Source organism: Glossina fuscipes, unplaced genomic scaffold, assembly GCF_014805625.2.
Source record: "Glossina fuscipes isolate IAEA_lab_2018 unplaced genomic scaffold, Yale_Gfus_2 1, whole genome shotgun sequence".
Classification (NCBI taxonomy): Eukaryota; Metazoa; Arthropoda; class Insecta; order Diptera; family Glossinidae; genus Glossina; species Glossina fuscipes.
Window position 1 is genome coordinate 5,718,151 of NW_023998415.1, and position 18,393 is coordinate 5,736,543.

Sequence of the window (18,393 nt, forward strand, 5' to 3'; positions counted from 1 at the left end):
AGGAATGAATACATGAATGATATTGTACCTACATCTGAAATGGGATTAAGATGGATAGGATGATAGTAACAACTTCAGACATAAAATCAAGAAAAATATAGTTTTCTGTTGTTGCAAATGCCAGGGCAGGCTTGTAAACGAACGAGGGAAGAAAAAAAAAAGAAGAAGAACAGTAGCATGTAAGATGTTTACTTCGCGTACATAAGTTAAGGCAAATGCACAGATGAATAGAATAGAATAGAATAGAATAAAATAGAATAGAACGACACGACACGACACGACACGACACGACAGACAAAACAGAGGGGCGAACAAACAAATGATCAAATGTTATACACATAACTAACTAAGAGCTTTTAAAGAGTTGAAATTTCTCTGATTTGAAATTCAAGTACAGTGCACTATGGCGGAGAACAATTTTTTGTAAGCATTCTTCACAATCCAATAGAATAGCGATAGCATGAACAATAACAAAAACATCGGTCGAATAACCGAAAAGGAAATAAGAAAAATAATAATAATAATAATAATAATAATAATAACTTTTATTGCATTTAATGTTAACTGCACACTGAAAGATGTCTAAACGCTTTAAAATAGAGTTTTAATATAACCCAACCATCTATCTTTTGTTCGTGTTGTTTTTGTGGGTTCGTTTTCGTTTGGCGCTGCTTTTTTGCTTTTTTCTATCTAATGCGATACGTAAATGTATTTATTAGAGTTTAATCAAGTCAAAAAAGAAAACTACGAACAATCAACCGCAACCATGGCAGCAATAATAACAATAACAATAACAACAACTATAATGAATTGTTTCTCGTATCGTATCGTATCGTTCGTTCTAGCTTTCCTCACAACAGGCGAACTGCGGATAAAGTTTGCTGCTATTGCTGCTGCTGCTGTTGTTGTTGTTGTTGTTGGTTACTACTCTTAAGACATGTGAAAAATATTATGTTTAGTTAGACAAGTTGATAACCGTGGAAATTGTATTTTGTGCAATATATACGTGGATACATACATACGTATACATATACACGTAAACGAGTGCGCATACATGCTCGCTAATCCATTCAATGAAAGCCATTGTTTATGAAAAAAGAACAGCATCATGCTTAGAGGAAATCATGATTTGGAAAGGGTCAGAAAGATAAGCTTGTTTTTTTTATTTTTTATTTTTTTTTTTTTTTTTTTTTGATGATTACCTTCTTCAATTTAGCGAAGACCTCTTTTGACTCTGTGGAATTTCTTAATTACAGAGAAAAGACAGCAGAATAAATAAAGAAAGAATGTGTGTAAACCAATCAATTACTCAATCAATCAAACATTTACGTTTATTATACTTATGCACGAGTTAATTATAATGGATTCTTTCCAGGTATACACATACATGTATACATACATTTGGTTAGATTAATATTTCGAATGATAAAGGCATGAAGAAAAAGCATAAAGAAAAGGAACTGTAGGCGGAAAAGTATTCCAAGGTCTCTTATTAATATTCTTGTTAGCAAATTGTCACTTATTTCCCCAGTAGATGTGTGTTCTGACACTAATTCTATAATTTTATCAAAACTTGCGGACAACAATGAATCTGCTCAGAGGTTTCAAAAATTATATGTCCCTCGGGACTCTCCACCATCGAGCATCCAGTTTAGCATCTTTGAAACGTCAGGTATACTCTTTATTGTTAATGATCTTGATAGAAAAAACGAGTCTGCATTCAAGACGCGTTCGAGCCATGTAAAGCCATGCCACTAATCGAAAGTTACAATAGTTAAAGCAGACTTACTTGAGTTTAAGCTATTTATTGCCTTCTCGGAAGAATCAAATCAAGACAAAAGGGTTAAATAAAGACTTCAAGTAGACCGGAAATGACGCAACTATTTTTCACCGATTTTGACCGGAAAATATTAAAAAAGGGATAGTTTCGCTCACGTAACAACTTGTTGCGAACAAGATGTAAGATATGAGATATGGTCGCAAAAATTTGTCGAATCGAATCTATTTTAAACTGACTTTGTTCTTCGGCCAACATATATAAACGCACTAAGTTTTATCTGCAGAAAGAATATAAAAATACATAGACAAACATAAGATGAACTCACACAGAGAATTCAGAGAATGATTCTGAATTGATTGTAATAATGAGAGGTAAAAAAAACATTTTGGATTTTCAATACATCCCCACAAACTCAATGTACTCTTACCTCAAATGATTCTGATAACATTTTGGTTTCTCAACACAACTGATGTATGGACATTCTTATCAAATAAATAAGTCCTCTTATAGAAACTATATCGAATCTTTAACATTCTTGAATAGGAATTTATTCAAAATAGTCGTTTGACTTATATAATATAAATTTGCGTATTTTTTTTTTTTTTTTTTTTTTTTTAACACAGATTTTGGATACCTTATATGAGCAGTCTCATGGAGAGACAGCCTGTAATATTGTATAATTTTTATTGTATAATTCTTAAAATTTTATAATCAACATGGATAACGAATTGTAGTGTATTTAAAAATTGGCCTTGCCCAACTTGCCCACTATTTATATATCTCTTTTATACCTTACAAAACTAGTGATCAAAAAATATATTACGATTGTACGGATATATGCAACACCCAGAAAAACTTAAAATAGATCCTTCTTTTAGTCACAATTATGTTCTAAATCGATTTAAGTTTGTCTTCTCCTCTGACTGTTCTGTTTTCTCGTGTTCAACTTACAAACTGCATCTTTTGAGATATTTTGATAAAGTTTGATACAGTGGCGTGTTTTAGCCAAATAACGAAAGTTGTTAACAAATCGGTCCACTTTCTTTACCACCTTATTTAAAAAAGTCGTTATATGAACAACCGTAAGGAGATATAAGCTATTTATCGATGAGTTGTACCCCACTATTGCGTTTGTCCAACTATCCCGAATGCATTTTACACAAAGTCTTTATACTCAAATCATTTCACTGCTGATGTCGATTGTGGGATTAAGCATAACCATAGCATTGACAAGCCAACTATTCCGAGATCCTTTGTGTCCGATATTTAGTCAATTTTCGCTATAGAGATATATATAGAAAGTACCAATATATTGTAACTAAAAAGTGCATATGTATCCATAATTTTGACTCTCAACGTCGGTATATTCTTCATTGTCACAGATTTTATATATTGCGCGAACACAAAACGTATAAAAAGTTTTCAAGAAATTTTCGTCGTCATATTACTTTTTCATTAATTACTTTTATCCCCCATACCACTTGTAGTAAAGAGTAAATTAAGTTAGTGCAGTCATATGTAACAGGCAAAAACGCTTAAGATAGACCCACCTTTTACTATACCGATCGATTCAGAATCATAATCTGAATTGATCTAAGCCTGTCTGTCCACCTAAGTGTCTAATGTTTGTCTATGTAAATTTGTGTTCAAGCCACAGATCGCAATTTTTGAGATATTCTCATGAAATTTGGTAGAGTAACGTGAACGAACGGTCAACTTTTTCGACCACTCCCCAGATAATGTACTATTTTGAAAAGTCGTTGTATGGAAAAAAATTGCAATTTTCAAAATATCTCAGCAAATGTGGTTAAGTAGTAGAAGTATTTGGGCATTCTACATGCGTATAAAAACTTAGGAACGGGTGGGGTAATTTTTAAAGCCCCTCATATAGCTAAAGTTTATACGACAAAATAATAGAATTTTTAATGCTTTATGATGAAAATTATATCGTAATAGTAATTTAACGTAGAAAAATTAATTGCACCAAATTCGGATCATTTCGATCTATTTTTTGGATTCTACCCTAATAGGGATTTTTCGCGAAAATTGATCCTTTGAAGAATAGAAGAGACTAAGTTTTAATATGAGATAAATAATAAGAATTGTGTTAGACAATGTGCTGTAGGGTATTTAATGGTCGGCTTTGCCCGACTACAATGTTCTTGCTTGTTATTGACTTATATCTTTATTTTCTATTTATTTACGGGTGCGAACCGATGAACTAAGTTACAACTTGCTATGAAAACTTTTGCAGGTTAAAAAATGCCTTGTCGTCCGTCTGACGTTGACATATTAAATTCAACTTTCTTTTCTTTTTTTTAAACCAAAATGTAGTCAATCATTCAGAAAATTCCTTCTATACGTGCAACAGAAATCAGGAAAGTAGCTGCAACCTGGTGGGTACATGCCCAATCTATAAGTACTATGCCTTTGCCGTCTGAGCACTCAGCCTAGCTACGACCACACTGAACTCTACTGCACTGAGATTTGAATCTCCGAAGAACATTGGCCTGATAATCGCTTTACTCACTTACTCGACTAGCCATGATGATTGAGAATAAGTATGCGCTATAGCATCTCTCAGCTGCAAAATGGAAATAGTTATAACTAACGTGCACTCTGCATCACAAATACTCTACATCGGCTAATTTTTTATGCATTAATTCGAACACATGTTTACAAAAAATTCACATAAATTTCATTTTAGATTTTTTTCTTTTTTTTTGAGATATTGAGCTTTTCTGAACCAAAGCAGTTAAGATAAGAGATCGAATTGCCTTATATATCCAACATGTTGTTAATTTATATGCATTGCCAGTGATTTTATGCCATCAATCGTAAACGTAAGCTCTATTTTAATGTAAGATGATTTTAATGAAGAATTCTCCTCGTAACTTCTGAAAGGAGGCCTTTTTTTATATGATAATACAAAGGGCGTTTCAAGGACAACAATCAGCAGAGAGTAGCAAACTTTGGCTGATTAAAAAGAGTTAAAGGCGAGCCAGGAAAGAAAAACAATTAAAAACGAACTCTAGTGGGACACGACCCATTGTTAAATACCCTACACTATCCTACGATTTTTCATAGATCAAGTTTTTAAAATAAAGCGTCAAAACGGTAGTCCGATCCGAATCATTTCGAATAACTTTCATCCTTGGGCGAAAACAAGCAACTGAGTGTATTAAATTTCATCAAAATATTGTAAAAATTGCGGTTTGTAGTTTGAATACAAGAATACATTGACAGACGTCAGATGGACAGACAAGCTTAGATCTATGCGAAAGGTGATTATGAATCGATCGGTATAATAAGAAATCCTTCTGGGTGTTGCATACATCCGTCCAAATTTGTACCACAAATGATGTAGAATATAAAAAATGAGCGAAAATTGTGGCTATCATTATAAACCCAAAAATTCAATGGTAATAATATTATAAAAAAAATGGTAAAGAAAATAATGGGAAATCTTAACTTTTATATCACTTAACAACTTAGAAAAATGGGAAAATCAAACTACTACTGTTACTGCTGTTACCACTACTACCACTGCTACTACTGCCTGCTCCTATTAAATTTTCCTCATAATCGCCAACATACATCACAATAATAAAAAAAAGAACAGTTCTAAAGTCACAGCAACTTCTTGCATGCGATTTTCTCAATGAAATCAAGTTGTCTAACAAATTAGACGCATACATGCACACATACGTACGCTAGGTTATATAAGCCGATTTGAATGTTAAACATAAACCGATGCTCATAATAATTACTATTTTAAAGTCCTAGGAACATACTTTTGGCGATCGTTTCAAATGAAAACACAACTGTATGTAATTCAGTAAAAGAAAGAATATTTGATAACATATAATAGCATGTTACTGTTGTTGTTAACGTTAATCGTATAGCCAGAAGTATGTTTAATAGACGTTTTCCAAAAAAAAAAAAAAAAAAAAAAAAGTTAAGACTAGACAAAAAATTACGTGTTGCACAGGCATACATACACGAAAACAATTACGAAAATGCTAACTGGAGGCTGAAGAGGAAAAAAAAAAAGAAGAAAAACTTTGCAAAATAACAACAAAAGAATATAGTTTGTATGGCGTTAATGACAAACTCAGTGTCTACTGTTTGCCAAATTGTGCTCACAAGAGATTGTCTGAAAAATAAAAAAAATAAATAATTTATGCTAGTTTCCACTATACAAATCACTTCGTCTACGGTTGCATGTGTTTATTTTGTACATGTTATGTACATGTGATACGCATGAAAATAAGAAAATAAAACAATTATCTCATACATATTTAAAGATAAATCTGTTAAGCAATGAAGTGCTACATTTAGATGAAAGAACAAAAGACTTCTCTCAAATTATATAAATTGCTTTCAACGGTTTTTTGATAAAATGATATTAAACTTAGATTTTTTTCATTTCGTTCATAATTTTTAAAAGAATTTCGCACTTAAGTCATTCTTTTACAATTCATTTTTATTGTATTCGGCAAATTTCTAAATCGATGTAAAGTTCCGTGTCTAAGCATAATACGGCAACGAGATTCGAGCAAAAAGCTTCGAGCTTTCGTTTAAAATTAATTTTCCCATCAGATTTGTGTTGACAATAAATGGATGATAAAGTTAAAAATTTAACCACAGTTTTTAAAGCGAGTATGCAACCAATTTTCATTACACAAAGAAAATTCCGGCGGAATGAAATTTTTCAAAGCCATCAAACATCGACATTCGGCGACTTCAAGAATCGTTCAATCGATGCCCCAAGCATCATCAATAAGTTTTACGGTTTAATTCGAAAGATTTTTGAATCGAAGATTTACGTAAACGTCGATCTGTGAATTTTTTGTTTGTAACACTGTACAAACAGCTTATTAGAAATTTCGATAATTATATTGTTGTTATTGTTTTTTAATTAGGCAATTACTTTGGCTAAAACCTGTGAGGCAACAACAGAAATGCGAGAATGCCGTACACCTAAGGATTGGTCGTTACTAGCATTACAGAACACCCGCACGGGCAAATCGCATTATTTGGTTATTTGTAGATGTCCGGATCACTTTAAATTAGGTAAGTGAAATAATTCAAGGAATAATTGCTTCGTTTTTTTTGTTGTAATCTCATGCTAATGAAAATGTCATTGTTATAGATGGTCCGATGGCTCACGATCAAAATACTTATGCCAGTGTTCCAGGTATACGTGTTTTTGGTATGATGTGTGTTAAACCGGGCTATTCAATACGCAAGCCATCCGCCCAACCACCTAAACGTTATCAATTGCAAAAACCTTTTTATAGGCCTGGCAGTCAAACCTCTTCCAACCTGTATGGCAGTAATAAAGATGTTTTTAATCGTCCCTCCTACGGTGGAATAAGCTCATCGCTTGGTTCTCACTACCACAGCATTGACAACTATGGCATACAGTCGCCTCAACAGAGCAGCTACCAATATTTGAATCGTCCGGAAAGCACAATAAATACCAACTATCCCAGTCAATATCAATCGCGGCCAGATCCGATTTCGATAAATAATTTCCCAGGCGGCAGCTACGGCCGAAACAGGGAACGTGAAGGCAATTTACCGATTGAAGCAGCGACCGAATTAGACGAAAATAAAATTTTAATTAGCACCAGTACCCAGGCTAACAACGAGGAGTCACGAACAACAGTAATCGATCAAGATGATATACCGATTGACGATTTAGAGAGACGCGAAAAGAGATCAATAATCGAAGAAATTGAAGGTGATATATCTTGGAACGATATGCCAGAATTTCCTTGGGAACGTGTTAAAGAATTTGAAAAAAATATAGTATGGGGCTAGAGTTACAAAAACAAACAATAGAAAAGTATTTATAAAGAGAGAGATCGGTGATAGAGATAGAAATTTAATCTATAAGTTAAAAAAAAAAAAAAGAAGAGATTTGAAAATACACGCAAAATGCGACTTTTACTACTCTTGACTGAAAAATCGGAATATAATAAACAAATTATCAATAAACTAAACGGAAAGCAAAACCAATTTTAAGTAAATAAATAAATTTTAGTAAATTCATTAATAAATTTACTAAAATAATTAAAAATTTTAATTAACTAATAAACATATGAAAATTTAATTAAGTTCTTTAAAAAAAAAAAACAAAAAAAATATTCACTAAAAATTTATAATTTTTGAAGGCGAAATTATATAATTAATCAAATAATTTTCTTTTTTAACTGTAAAAAAAATTGTTTAATTAATTGAAATTTACATGTAACAAAGAGTTTTTAAATAAATTCTAAATTAATTTTATCAAAAATCCCTATAGTATCCCCCTCCGTCGTCTCTTATATAATGCTGGTGTTTAATTGATTTATTTTAGTGTTATTTTATATTTATTTTTTTAATTATTTTACCTAATTTTATATATGTAATCATAATAAGCAGCATTTATTAATTATAGATTCGATGTACTTTTTACAAGAAAAAAAAAAAAAAAGTCTCAAGAAAATTATTAAGATTTTTTTAATTGCATTTATAAAACGAAAATATGTATGAATTAATAAAATAAAATTAAAAAGCTTTTTTAATAATATTTCCTTGTTTAATAAACTAAAATTAAAAAAAAAAAAAAAAAGAGAACGTAGGCGCGTAAACTTACTCGCCCTGAGGCGAATCGGAAAAGGCCATTTACATCGATAAATATAATTGTAAACCAACATGTTTGCCGGCATTTCTCCTTTCAATTAACCACTCACTCGATTGTCTTATCAGCGATCTCAAGCTTCTGGTTCTGGTATCACGTTAAAAATATGCATGAAGAAGGCACAACTATTATTTGATTTACTTCTCACAGCTAAGAAATTGTTATATGGCTTATGGCCAATCCTGAACATTTACTTTTGTTATAAACAACTTTGATAATTAATGCCAAATATTTCCACCAACTATACACCAGAGTCTGCAAGAGATTGTAAGGCATATTTTTATCTACTTTCTGCCTGACTGCGAAATATCCCGACTAATTTACGATTGTCTTCAAAGTTGACCTGCAGAACTAATCTACGAATCTGTTAACCGTTTTTGAGCAATCGCATAGAAACCTTTTTAAACTTTAGCTTTAAACACCAACAAATATATGATAGTTCATATATCGATTGCTTGTGAAAGCGAAGGAACAACTGCGAAAGATATAGTCATATAGTAACTGCGAATAAGCCAAATTAGATTTTTTAAAGTAATTTTCTCAACAATAGAAACAGGTTAAAAAACATTGAACCTCTGTGCGAAGCATACGCAAGAAATCTTTTAACCGATTTCACGAGAATTTATTTACATATGCAGGAGCTAAAAATTAATAGCAAGCAAAGTCCTTTCTCTTCTGCTCAAAAACTCCATACGCTATCGATCTGAGCCAACACGCTTTGTCAACATTATTACTGGCAGCCAGTTAATTTCACATTTTTTCAGTTCGCTTACTTACATTTGAAATATTCTTCTATGAACTTATTTCAAATGCTAGTATTGAAACATAAGAATATCTGTTTATTTGAAATCATCAGAAAATCGGGTCGACGAGATTTTGAGATTTGATCTGGATACAAGGAAAAAGCTTATATAACAAAATATACGTGCTATCTATCTATCCAGAACTAAATTCTCGACTGATTGATTAGACGATTACGTATCGAAAATTTGAAAATTTCTATTTAAACAGATTACCAAATTTGCAGCTAAATTAATCTGTTTACAGATGCTACGGAAGACACGATGGAAATGCATTTTACTTTAGGTTGAGATGCCTTTCTATGAAATATATTTAGAACACTTTGCAGAGTACTTACCCAATACTTCAGCATCAACGACAATATTGCAGCTATACATTGGGCTAACTAATCGTTGGGGTTGATTTTGAAATGCCAGGCGACAAGCTTCTTTAGAAGCATTTAAAACTTGCCCTGAAGGGGGAAAAACGAATATATATGTGAATATGTAAAATTCATTGAATATTAGAAATAATAATTTAAAATCAGTTTATGAGCAGTTTACCTGAAAACGGCCCAAATGTTTTTGAATGCAAGTCATCGCCATCCTTTACTGTCCATTCCATTACAATAAAGCAAACACCTTGCATGGGCTCTTCGCATAATGGGCCAGCGGCCGTAGTTAATTGAAAACCACTAACAAAAGAACTATTGTAATCACGACGGACGTCCATCTGCTTTTCGTTATTAGCATGCACTGTTAACTTAGACAATGTCTGCCATATATTGGGATGCTCATAATCGGTTAGATTTAATAATATGTTGCAACCACAATGTTTTGGCCCGGTCGACCAAATACGTTCAACGAGCTGCTCTTCTGACAAGTCAGTTAAACACTTGCATTCGAAATCTTTAAAAGCATTTTGCAATTGACTTTTAATATGCTGTAAGAGTTGTAGAGACTTCTCGGATGTATCTTCATTTTTGAAAAAATCATGAAATTTTTCTAAAATACACACAATAGCTTGGGGCAGCGGTAAAGCTATCACTTTCAAAGTACTCAATTTATTCAAAGTTTGCACACAAGCAATCTTGTTAGTAATATCCTTTTCTTCTGAACTCTTAACAATAGCCTCATTTACCATATCTGTTGTAGCTTCAGGTACAATGGTTTCTCGGAACGATACAATCGGTTTGGAAACGTTTACTTTGATTTTCGCATAGCTATCTTCAAGATCTCGTACGCATTTCTCAACATGCACTTCCCCCAAAGTGGTAATGACGTGTTCTCCATTCGGTTCAATGGAAACCTGAACACACGCGTCGGCTTGATTTAACAGCCGTAGGCCCTTGACCAATTTAGGCATATCGGCAGGATTAACAGGTTCAATAGCTACACGGAGAATGGGTGTAGCCATTATCGTTAAATCGCTAAAAGAAGTACAGTATAAGGTACTACTAAGAGTGGCACTTTTGACTATGTCCTTTTCCAAACCACCAATTCCTACTATGTTGCCGGCAGGAACCTCATCTAACGCTTGCAATTCGCTACCCATAAACAAATACAAATCTCCGATAGTTACTTCACTTACATACGGGGAATTGAGATTCAATAATCTAAAGGAGAAGTTTTTTACATTTTACGCAAAAAGTTTAGAAATTTTTTTCAACTTACTCCTTTTTTCTAGGATCATGCTTGGGTGCCAAATTATATAATTTCATGCCTTTCCTTAAAGTACCAGAAAATATTCGAGCAAAGGCCACAAATACAAATTCTTCGACATTTTCCTCTAATACTTCTAATGTCTCGTGTTTGATTTCACTTGTAGTTAACTCCTTCAGGTCACGAGTTATGGTGACCAACTCATTTTGAGCAAGCATTTGCTTGCGTTCTTCTATGCGCCTACGTACCTCATCACGTCTTTCTTGTAATTCTTCTTCAGTTAAACGCTTAGGCTTGTTTTGAGGTAATTGTGATATGTGCACAGGTGACATTTTCGATACGTGCACAATGACATTTTGCGATCTATCATAACATTCTTTGAAGTCTTCTGTCAAAAATAACGTCTGCCTGGGGTATAAATTCAAATCCACATTTTGGGGAAAAAGTAAACGGTGGGCACGTTCTTCGTCAATTCTGTTAGGAGGAGGAACGTTATTAATCACCATTTCTAAAATGGTGCGATGTACCGGAAGCCACTGGCCCATAATTGTTTTAATCTGTGCTTTGCAATCAGCGATACGTAAATCACGCAGCTGCAGTTTGATTCCGAGTTTTTCAGCTATTACTGATAGAATAGAAAACAAAAAAAGTTATTTAAGGAAAGCCTTTGAGACTTATTGTATCTTAAACCTGGTATTTTTTCTTTTTCCTTTCTTATGGCTATTATATCGTATAAGTTCCATATATTTTCTAAAACGATTTGCACAAACATGGGCTTCTTCGCTTTTTCCTGCGCGCCCGGTAGCGCGCATTTCTTTTTGTTGTTATAGTAAAAATCGCCCCATAATACTTTCGCTAACTGCTCTGCCGGCATTTGTAATCGGTCGGCATAAGTTAAAGCAAACTCGTGCACTCCAAAAGCCCAGCCATCGTAAGCCGAACAAAACACTACATTTCCTGCAGCAGGGATGAAATATAAGCTTGAATCGTCACTTCGTTGTAAAGCCGATTCGTAATTGTCTCTTTCACTTAAATCTTCGTTACCCAAAACATCTGAAGCAAAAATACTGCCCAACGCGGCATTAACTTGCTCCAATACTTGACTAATGTGAAAATATGCGTCTAAAGGAGTCAACTGTTTTTCCATAATTAGCCGATCGATTTTGTTTAATACGAGTACTGGCTTCATCTTCGCATTGTAGATCTGTTGAAGACAGGCTCTTGTTTGAGGACAAACGCCTTCTACGACATCTACCACAACGATGGCACCATCGCACAACCGTATAGCAGTCGAAACTTCACTAGAGAAATCCACATGACCCGGGGAATCGATTAGATTTACTAAATAATCTTCAGAATTACTTTCGGAACGATAATGCAACGAAATACTGCTGCTTTTCATGGTGATGCCGCGCTCTTGTTCATCCGGACGGTTATCTAAGTAACGTAGCTTACCAGCCATCCTTTGCGATATAATTCCATTACTAGCCACCAACGAATCAGCTAAAGTAGTTTTACCGTGGTCGACATGGGCCAAAATGCATATGTTCCTTACTCGTTCAACAGATTTTTGTAGCTTGATTATATCCGCAAGATTGACCACAGGCATATCGCAATCGCAATGTGTCTTTTAAAACTAATCAAGGAAGATTTTACGTTATTCACTGTTGGAAATCAGCGCACAAGTGTTTATAACCAATTTTAGTTACAGTGAATAAAAAAACCTTTTACTTGCTTTCGTTCTTGCATTCAAAAGCACGTTTAGCTGTAATCTATTGTATACACTAATGCTTCCTTAAAGATTTAATAAAATTTCCGTAGTAATCGAAATAAATTTCGCGCACTTTTATTTGTTTACATTGTATGGTGAAATTCAACTTGAAAATCAGCTGTTGCAATTACAATAAAAATGCAAATAAGATTTTACAACGCTGTAAAAATACGTATGTGCGCAAGCAGTAAAAGTAGTACCGTGTGTGTTTGTTGTTGCATTTTGCGCATATATATATTTGTTTACATTCTATAGAATCGTTGTTGACATTGAACAATCGCAACTTATATGATTATATTAAGCGAATAAAGCCACAAATTATTAAGTGAATATTTTCATTTAAAGGGGAGGAAATATTTGAATTTTTACTTAATTCTATTAAAGTAATTTCACTTTTTTAAATTTTAAAAAGAAAACATTTTCGTTTCTTCAACAATTTTGCAGAATTGTTTAGAGTGGACGTGTAAGCCATCATCCATGGCTTAGTCCAGTTATACTCATCAACCCGGAATAAAGTACTCTTTTTTTAAAGAAATAAAATAAGCATTAATTGATCTAATATAGGAAAAAATTGTTGTATAATTCAAAACAAAAAAAAGAGATCGCTTTCAATAAATAATTTTTACTCCTGCAATTCTCTGCTATCCTTAATTATTTTTATTGTTTATAAATTGAAACAGCTGTTATAAATTATGATCATTCACAATTGATTTTTTTGTGCTTTGTCTTCTTTTGATGACGTATATTTCTCCAAGCATCCACGTTTTCATAAAATCCTCAGAAATTTATTGAAAATTAAAGAGTCATGAGCGGCCTTACATATGAAGAGAAGAAAGGATTAATTACACGTAATTTACAGGAAGTCTTAGGAGAAGATAAACTGGATGCGATACTGAGAGAACGTGATTTAAAAATATATTGGGGTACAGCCACAACTGGCAGACCCCATGTTGCCTATTTTGTGCCCATGTCAAAAATTGCCGACTTTCTCAAAGCCGGTTGTGAGGTATATAATTAAACACTACAAACTTAAATGGGAAAACCTTAACACTAACCTCTTGATTATCATTTTAATTAGGTTACGATACTTTTTGCTGATTTACATGCATATCTAGATAATATGAAAGCTCCATGGAGTCTTTTAGAGTTGCGTGCCCAATACTATGAAGCTGTTATTAAACAAATGCTGTCATCCATTGGTGTACCTTTAGATAGATTGAAATTTGTTAAAGGTACCGACTATCAGCTATCTCGCGAATATTCCTTAGATGTCTACAAGTTAAGTTCAGTTGTGACTCAGCACGATGCTAGAAAGGCTGGTGCTGAGGTAGTGAAGCAAGTAGAATATCCGTTGTTATCTGGTCTGCTGTATCCGGGTTTACAAGCTTTAGATGAGGAATACTTGAAGGTCGATGCACAATTTGGTGGAGTAGATCAAAGAAAAATTTTTACGTTTGCGGAAAAAAGTTTACCGCAGCTAGGTTATGAAAAACGCATTCATTTAATGAACCCCATGGGTAAGGCGAATTAATTGAGTTCAGTATGCTGAGTGCAATCATTTTGCTCATTTTAGTGCCAGGCTTGGCTGGTGGTAAAATGTCCTCTTCGGAAGAGGATTCTAAAATCGACTTATTAGACACTCCAGCCGATGTTAAAAAGAAGCTGAAAAAAGCATTTTGTGAACCTGGAAATGTCAAAGATAATGGCCTGTTGTCGTTCGTCCAGCATGTTTTATTCTCTTTATTCAAGGAAGGCGAAGGATTTGTAGTTTGTCGCGCCCCTGAAAATGGTGGGGATAAGACTTTTAATAATTACCAAGATTTAGAGGAAGAGTTTGCCTCTAATAAACTCCATCCAGCTGATTTAAAGGCAACAGTCGAAAAGTATATAAATCAATTATTGGATCCAATACGGAAAGCTTTTGAATCAAGTCAATTAAAGTAAAGAAGAAATATAGCAGCATTTACCTACTTTTATAAATAATTTCATTTTTACAGACAATTAAGTAGCGCTGCTTACCCTATTGCTAAAAAAGAACAAGATGGCCCCGATCGTTTAGATATACGCGTTGGTAAAGTGGTGCAAGTTTCTCGGCATCCTGATGCTGAGAAACTTTACATTTTGCAAATTGATTTGGGCGAAGATGAGGTGCGCACAATAATTAGCGGTCTAGTTGCATATGTAAGTGCGGAGAAATTAGATCAATGTTTGGTGGCTGTATTGTGCAATCTGAAACCATCCAAAATGCGTGGCATTTTATCCGAGGGCATGGTTTTATGTACATCTAAGTAAGTTTGTTGTTTTTTTGCAGTATAACTCAACTTTTCTATTTAAAAATATTTCAGTGCCGACCATACTATTGTGGAACCGTTAATTGTGCCATCTTCTGCCGCAGCCGGTACTCGTTTGGCGTTTCAAGGATATAATGGACAACCGGAAGAGCAACTTAATCCGAAAAAGAAGACTTGGGAAAAACTTTTCGTCGACTTTAAAACCAATGACGACGGCATAGCTGTATGGAAAAATAATTTCCTCTTAACACCAGACGGCGAGAAGTTAACAAGCAGACTGAAAAATTGTTGCATTAAATAAGTTCATATAATCCCTAACTCTGCGATGGATAATTTATTTTAGAACATTTAATTTACTTTACAAGGAATGGCACATACGTTTACTGATTGAAAAATTTTTCAATTCAGTTCTTGGTATGGATATTAACGAATAAACCAATTGATGAAATAATTAGTCCAATAACTTAGGAAAAAATACAAAGGAACACAACATTTGTAAATCTTTATACGCAACTACCACTCTTATTGAAAGGAGAGTAACGTGGAATAAATTGTGATAAATTATATCCCATATCCTGCTTATACGATATACTTTATTCCAAAACAAGACTAAAGGTCATATTTAACTTTTTTATTAATGAAAACTTAGACAAGTTTAATACGCTAAATAAAGCTTCACCTCTTAATCCAAGAGATAAATGATCAAATTATGGATTTTTGTAAAGTTTACATCACGCCGTATCTTTAAGTTGCCCAGGTTCGTTATATGTGCTTTTCTCCTTTACGGAATCCTCTAAACGCTGTAAGGTTACTTGTTTACCTAAAATGTTCATCATTTCAGCTACTCCAGGTCCATCCTGAAAGATACTTGCAATTAATTTTTCAGCACTGAAAAGAAATGACAAATACGATTACGTTTAATCCGCTAAGCGACGTTCTTAAAACTTTCATAAAGAGAGGGAATTTAACATTTTTCTGTTTTGCGAAATTCTTGAGTAATTTTTTTAAATTCTCTTTCGTAAAATCGGCAGATTTCAGCATATTGTGCAATTCCATTAATTGATCTAAAAGAAGTTCACTATTATGAACTGCAGCTTGTTTATGAGTTTGTTCAATTCTAAAGCAAAAATATGCTTTGCGTCATGAATTACCTTCCTTCAGTTCCTTAGAATGAAAAACACTTGGCTTAATCCATAGAAAACTTAGTTGAGGTGAGGTTAAGTCTTGTAGAGATGTTAAACGTTGCGACGACCATTGTAGAACATTTTTGATATGGGACGAATTTAAATCCAAATCTCTTTCAATGAAAAAAAAAAGGGTTTTTTGTTACTTATTAAATCCTTTACGATATTGAAATGAAAACCTACCCTTCTGGATAAGTTTCCCTTACAAGTTTTTGAATCTGCTTTATTAATATATCGGCTGTACGATCGTTCTGTAATAATTCTCTGATTTCCAAACGGTTAAATTCATTTAACAAATCAGGATTCAATCGACTGGGATGCGAATTAACTGAAACGATATCAAACTAAAGCAAAAAATACTTCGAGCTAAAAGGAAAGTAAATGGTGATCAATACCGTTTCCACAAGTTCTTCCAAATTGTGAAGCGTGGGTTTAGCAAACTCCTGATGAGGAAAGCCGCCACCAGCTGATATCACATAGTTAAGCAAAGCCGTAGGAAAATAACCCCTATCTCTAAGTTTTGCCATAATTATCTTAAATAGTCTAAAAAAATGCCTTAAAATAAACACTTACCGAAAATGTCTAATCCCTATATCGTCTTGACGTTTGCTTAACTTTGTGCCATCGGCATTTACCAAAAGTGGCAAATGTCCGAAATTTGGCGGCTCCCAGCGGAACGCTCTACTCCAAATAATTACAATTGAGTCTGATTTTTTTTTTAAATGGAATACAATACTCACTTGTACATTAATAAGTGTTTAACGGTAGATATTTGCCATTCTACTCCACGGAAGACATGCGTTATGGCCATAAGGTGATCATCGACCACATTAGCAAAATGATACGTGGGAAATTGATCCGTTTTCATTATTATTGGATCACCTTCACTATTACTAACGTTGTGATGCACATCGCCATAAATCAAATCGTGTAAAGCTTCCTCGTAGTCTGTCAACTTAAAACGTACACAGTAAGGTATCCCTTTATCGAGAAGTTCATGCGTCTTTTCTTTGTCTAAATAACGACATTTATTATCATATTTAGGAATTTGACGTGTGCGTACCGCATCTTTTCGCAATAGTTCCAAACGTTTCTCGGTACAAAAACAACGATAGGCTGATCCATTTTTTAAGAGCGTCTGCACATTTTCCCTTCATAAAAGATGAAAGTGATTACTAGTTACTCTAAGCAATCGTTCTATCTGCTTCACTTACATATAGATTTGAGTTCTTTCACTTTGCTTGTAAGGTCCGTAAAGGCCACCAAACTGTCCAGGTCCTTCATCTATTGCGATCCCTGCCCATTGCAAATCCTCTATAATGCTTTCAGTGGCGCCGGCAATGAAACGAGCTTGATCGGTATCTTCGATACGTACTAAAAATTTTCCTTTTTGATTTCGAGCATACAGATAATTATATAAAGCTGTACGCAAACCACCCAAGTGTAAATAACCTACAGGGAAAGGTTAAAATGCTTTAAAATAGAAATTCAGTAGTAAATTTTTACCGGTGGGACTTGGAGCAAACCGCACACGCACTTCCTTTGAATAAAATCTGCGATGCATAAAATGTTGGCAAATGGTCTGTGGTACTTTGAAATTTAATTTTAGCATATCCTTTAGTTTTTTAGTAATTAAATTTAAAATATCTTTGAATTTTTCCCTAATGATTTGCGTGACTCTGCACAGATCAGATGTTTAGTTAAAAAAAAAAAGTTTTTTAAGAAGAACTTTAGACGGAAGCATATGACAATGCATCTAACATTTCTCCCATAATATGAAATGCGAAAGTCTATAATTAATCCATACAACCTTATATAACTTATCAACCGCCTTGTCGTAATGCCTCTTCAAAGCCGTTTAACATTTCTACTGTAATCGCTATCTAAATCGAACCTCACCTCAGCCGTTCTCGTAAGACTTATATAAAGATTTTTTAAAACATTTGTGTGTTTGAAATTTTTTTGACTTTTTGTCGATTAATGAGTGGGTACAAAAACTATGTTTGCATCGTGCTTCGTGATGTAGTATCGGCAAAGCGATATGATTTATAAGAAAACTTTTGAGCAACGAAAAAAGATCGATAGCGATAATTTGAAGTTATAAGTACTTATGACTATTGTCAGAGTATTGTGAGGGAATGACATCATTGTCACCACGGACACAAAAAGGGATCTTGAAGCGAACGGTGAGTTAAAAGATAGATTATAAAGATAAAGCGAACAGGAAGCAAATTA

The 18,393-nt window shown here is 33.7% G+C and overlaps 4 protein-coding genes across 8 annotated transcripts in view; 2 read left to right on the top strand and 2 right to left on the bottom strand.

Moving 5' to 3' along the window:
* The window catches only part of LOC119645127, a 59,013-nt gene extending 51,215 nt beyond the window's left edge, over window positions 1-7,798 (top strand). Inside the window, exons 4-5 of the mRNA XM_038045064.1 lie at window positions 6,706-6,856; window positions 6,936-7,798. Of these exons, the coding sequence (XP_037900992.1) occupies window positions 6,706-6,856; window positions 6,936-7,609 (825 nt within the window). The 3' untranslated portion in view covers window positions 7,610-7,798. The remainder of the gene's footprint in view (window positions 1-6,705; window positions 6,857-6,935) is intronic.
* LOC119645126 (elongation factor-like GTPase 1) overlaps window positions 1-12,756 on the bottom strand; it is a 199,042-nt gene extending 186,286 nt beyond the window's left edge. For 3 of the 4 annotated variants that reach the window (XR_005248622.1, XM_038045061.1, XM_038045063.1), the window contains exons 1-4: window positions 11,603-12,521; window positions 10,925-11,537; window positions 9,815-10,866; window positions 9,610-9,723 (exon numbers count right to left, since the gene is read on the bottom strand). Coding sequence is in view for 3 of the 4 variants with exons in the window: in XM_038045061.1 (XP_037900989.1) it covers window positions 9,610-9,723; window positions 9,815-10,866; window positions 10,925-11,537; window positions 11,603-12,521 (2,698 nt within the window). In the remaining variant the exon portion in view is untranslated. Of the gene's footprint in view, window positions 1-9,609; window positions 9,724-9,814; window positions 10,867-10,924; window positions 11,538-11,602 lie in introns of all 4 variants that reach the window. The other variant, XM_038045060.1, reaches the window with a different exon arrangement.
* A 732-nt stretch (window positions 12,757-13,488) lies between these two features.
* LOC119631972 (tyrosine--tRNA ligase, cytoplasmic) lies at window positions 13,489-15,545 on the top strand. Its single transcript, XM_038024621.1, has 5 exons — window positions 13,489-13,689; window positions 13,762-14,200; window positions 14,257-14,623; window positions 14,681-14,971; window positions 15,029-15,545. Exons 1-5 carry the CDS (start codon window positions 13,489-13,491, stop codon window positions 15,273-15,275), a joined length of 1,545 nt encoding a protein of 514 aa, XP_037880549.1. The 3' UTR covers window positions 15,276-15,545.
* Window positions 15,546-15,590: 45 nt separating this feature from the next.
* On the bottom strand, window positions 15,591-18,042 carry LOC119631971 (probable glutamate--tRNA ligase, mitochondrial). 2 transcript variants are annotated; one of them, XM_038024620.1, is made up of 9 exons: window positions 17,665-18,042; window positions 17,373-17,610; window positions 16,899-17,309; window positions 16,732-16,839; window positions 16,554-16,671; window positions 16,342-16,502; window positions 16,126-16,271; window positions 15,890-16,038; window positions 15,591-15,831 (listed from the first exon to the last, which is right to left on the bottom strand). In XM_038024620.1, exons 1-9 carry the CDS (start codon window positions 17,768-17,770, stop codon window positions 15,706-15,708), a joined length of 1,563 nt encoding a protein of 520 aa, XP_037880548.1. In that variant the 5' UTR covers window positions 17,771-18,042; the 3' UTR covers window positions 15,591-15,705. The 2 variants fall into 2 exon arrangements, with proteins under 2 accessions (XP_037880548.1, XP_037880547.1); XM_038024619.1 differs by having other exon boundaries at window positions 15,890-16,062.
* Between the last annotated feature and the right edge of the window lie 351 nt (window positions 18,043-18,393).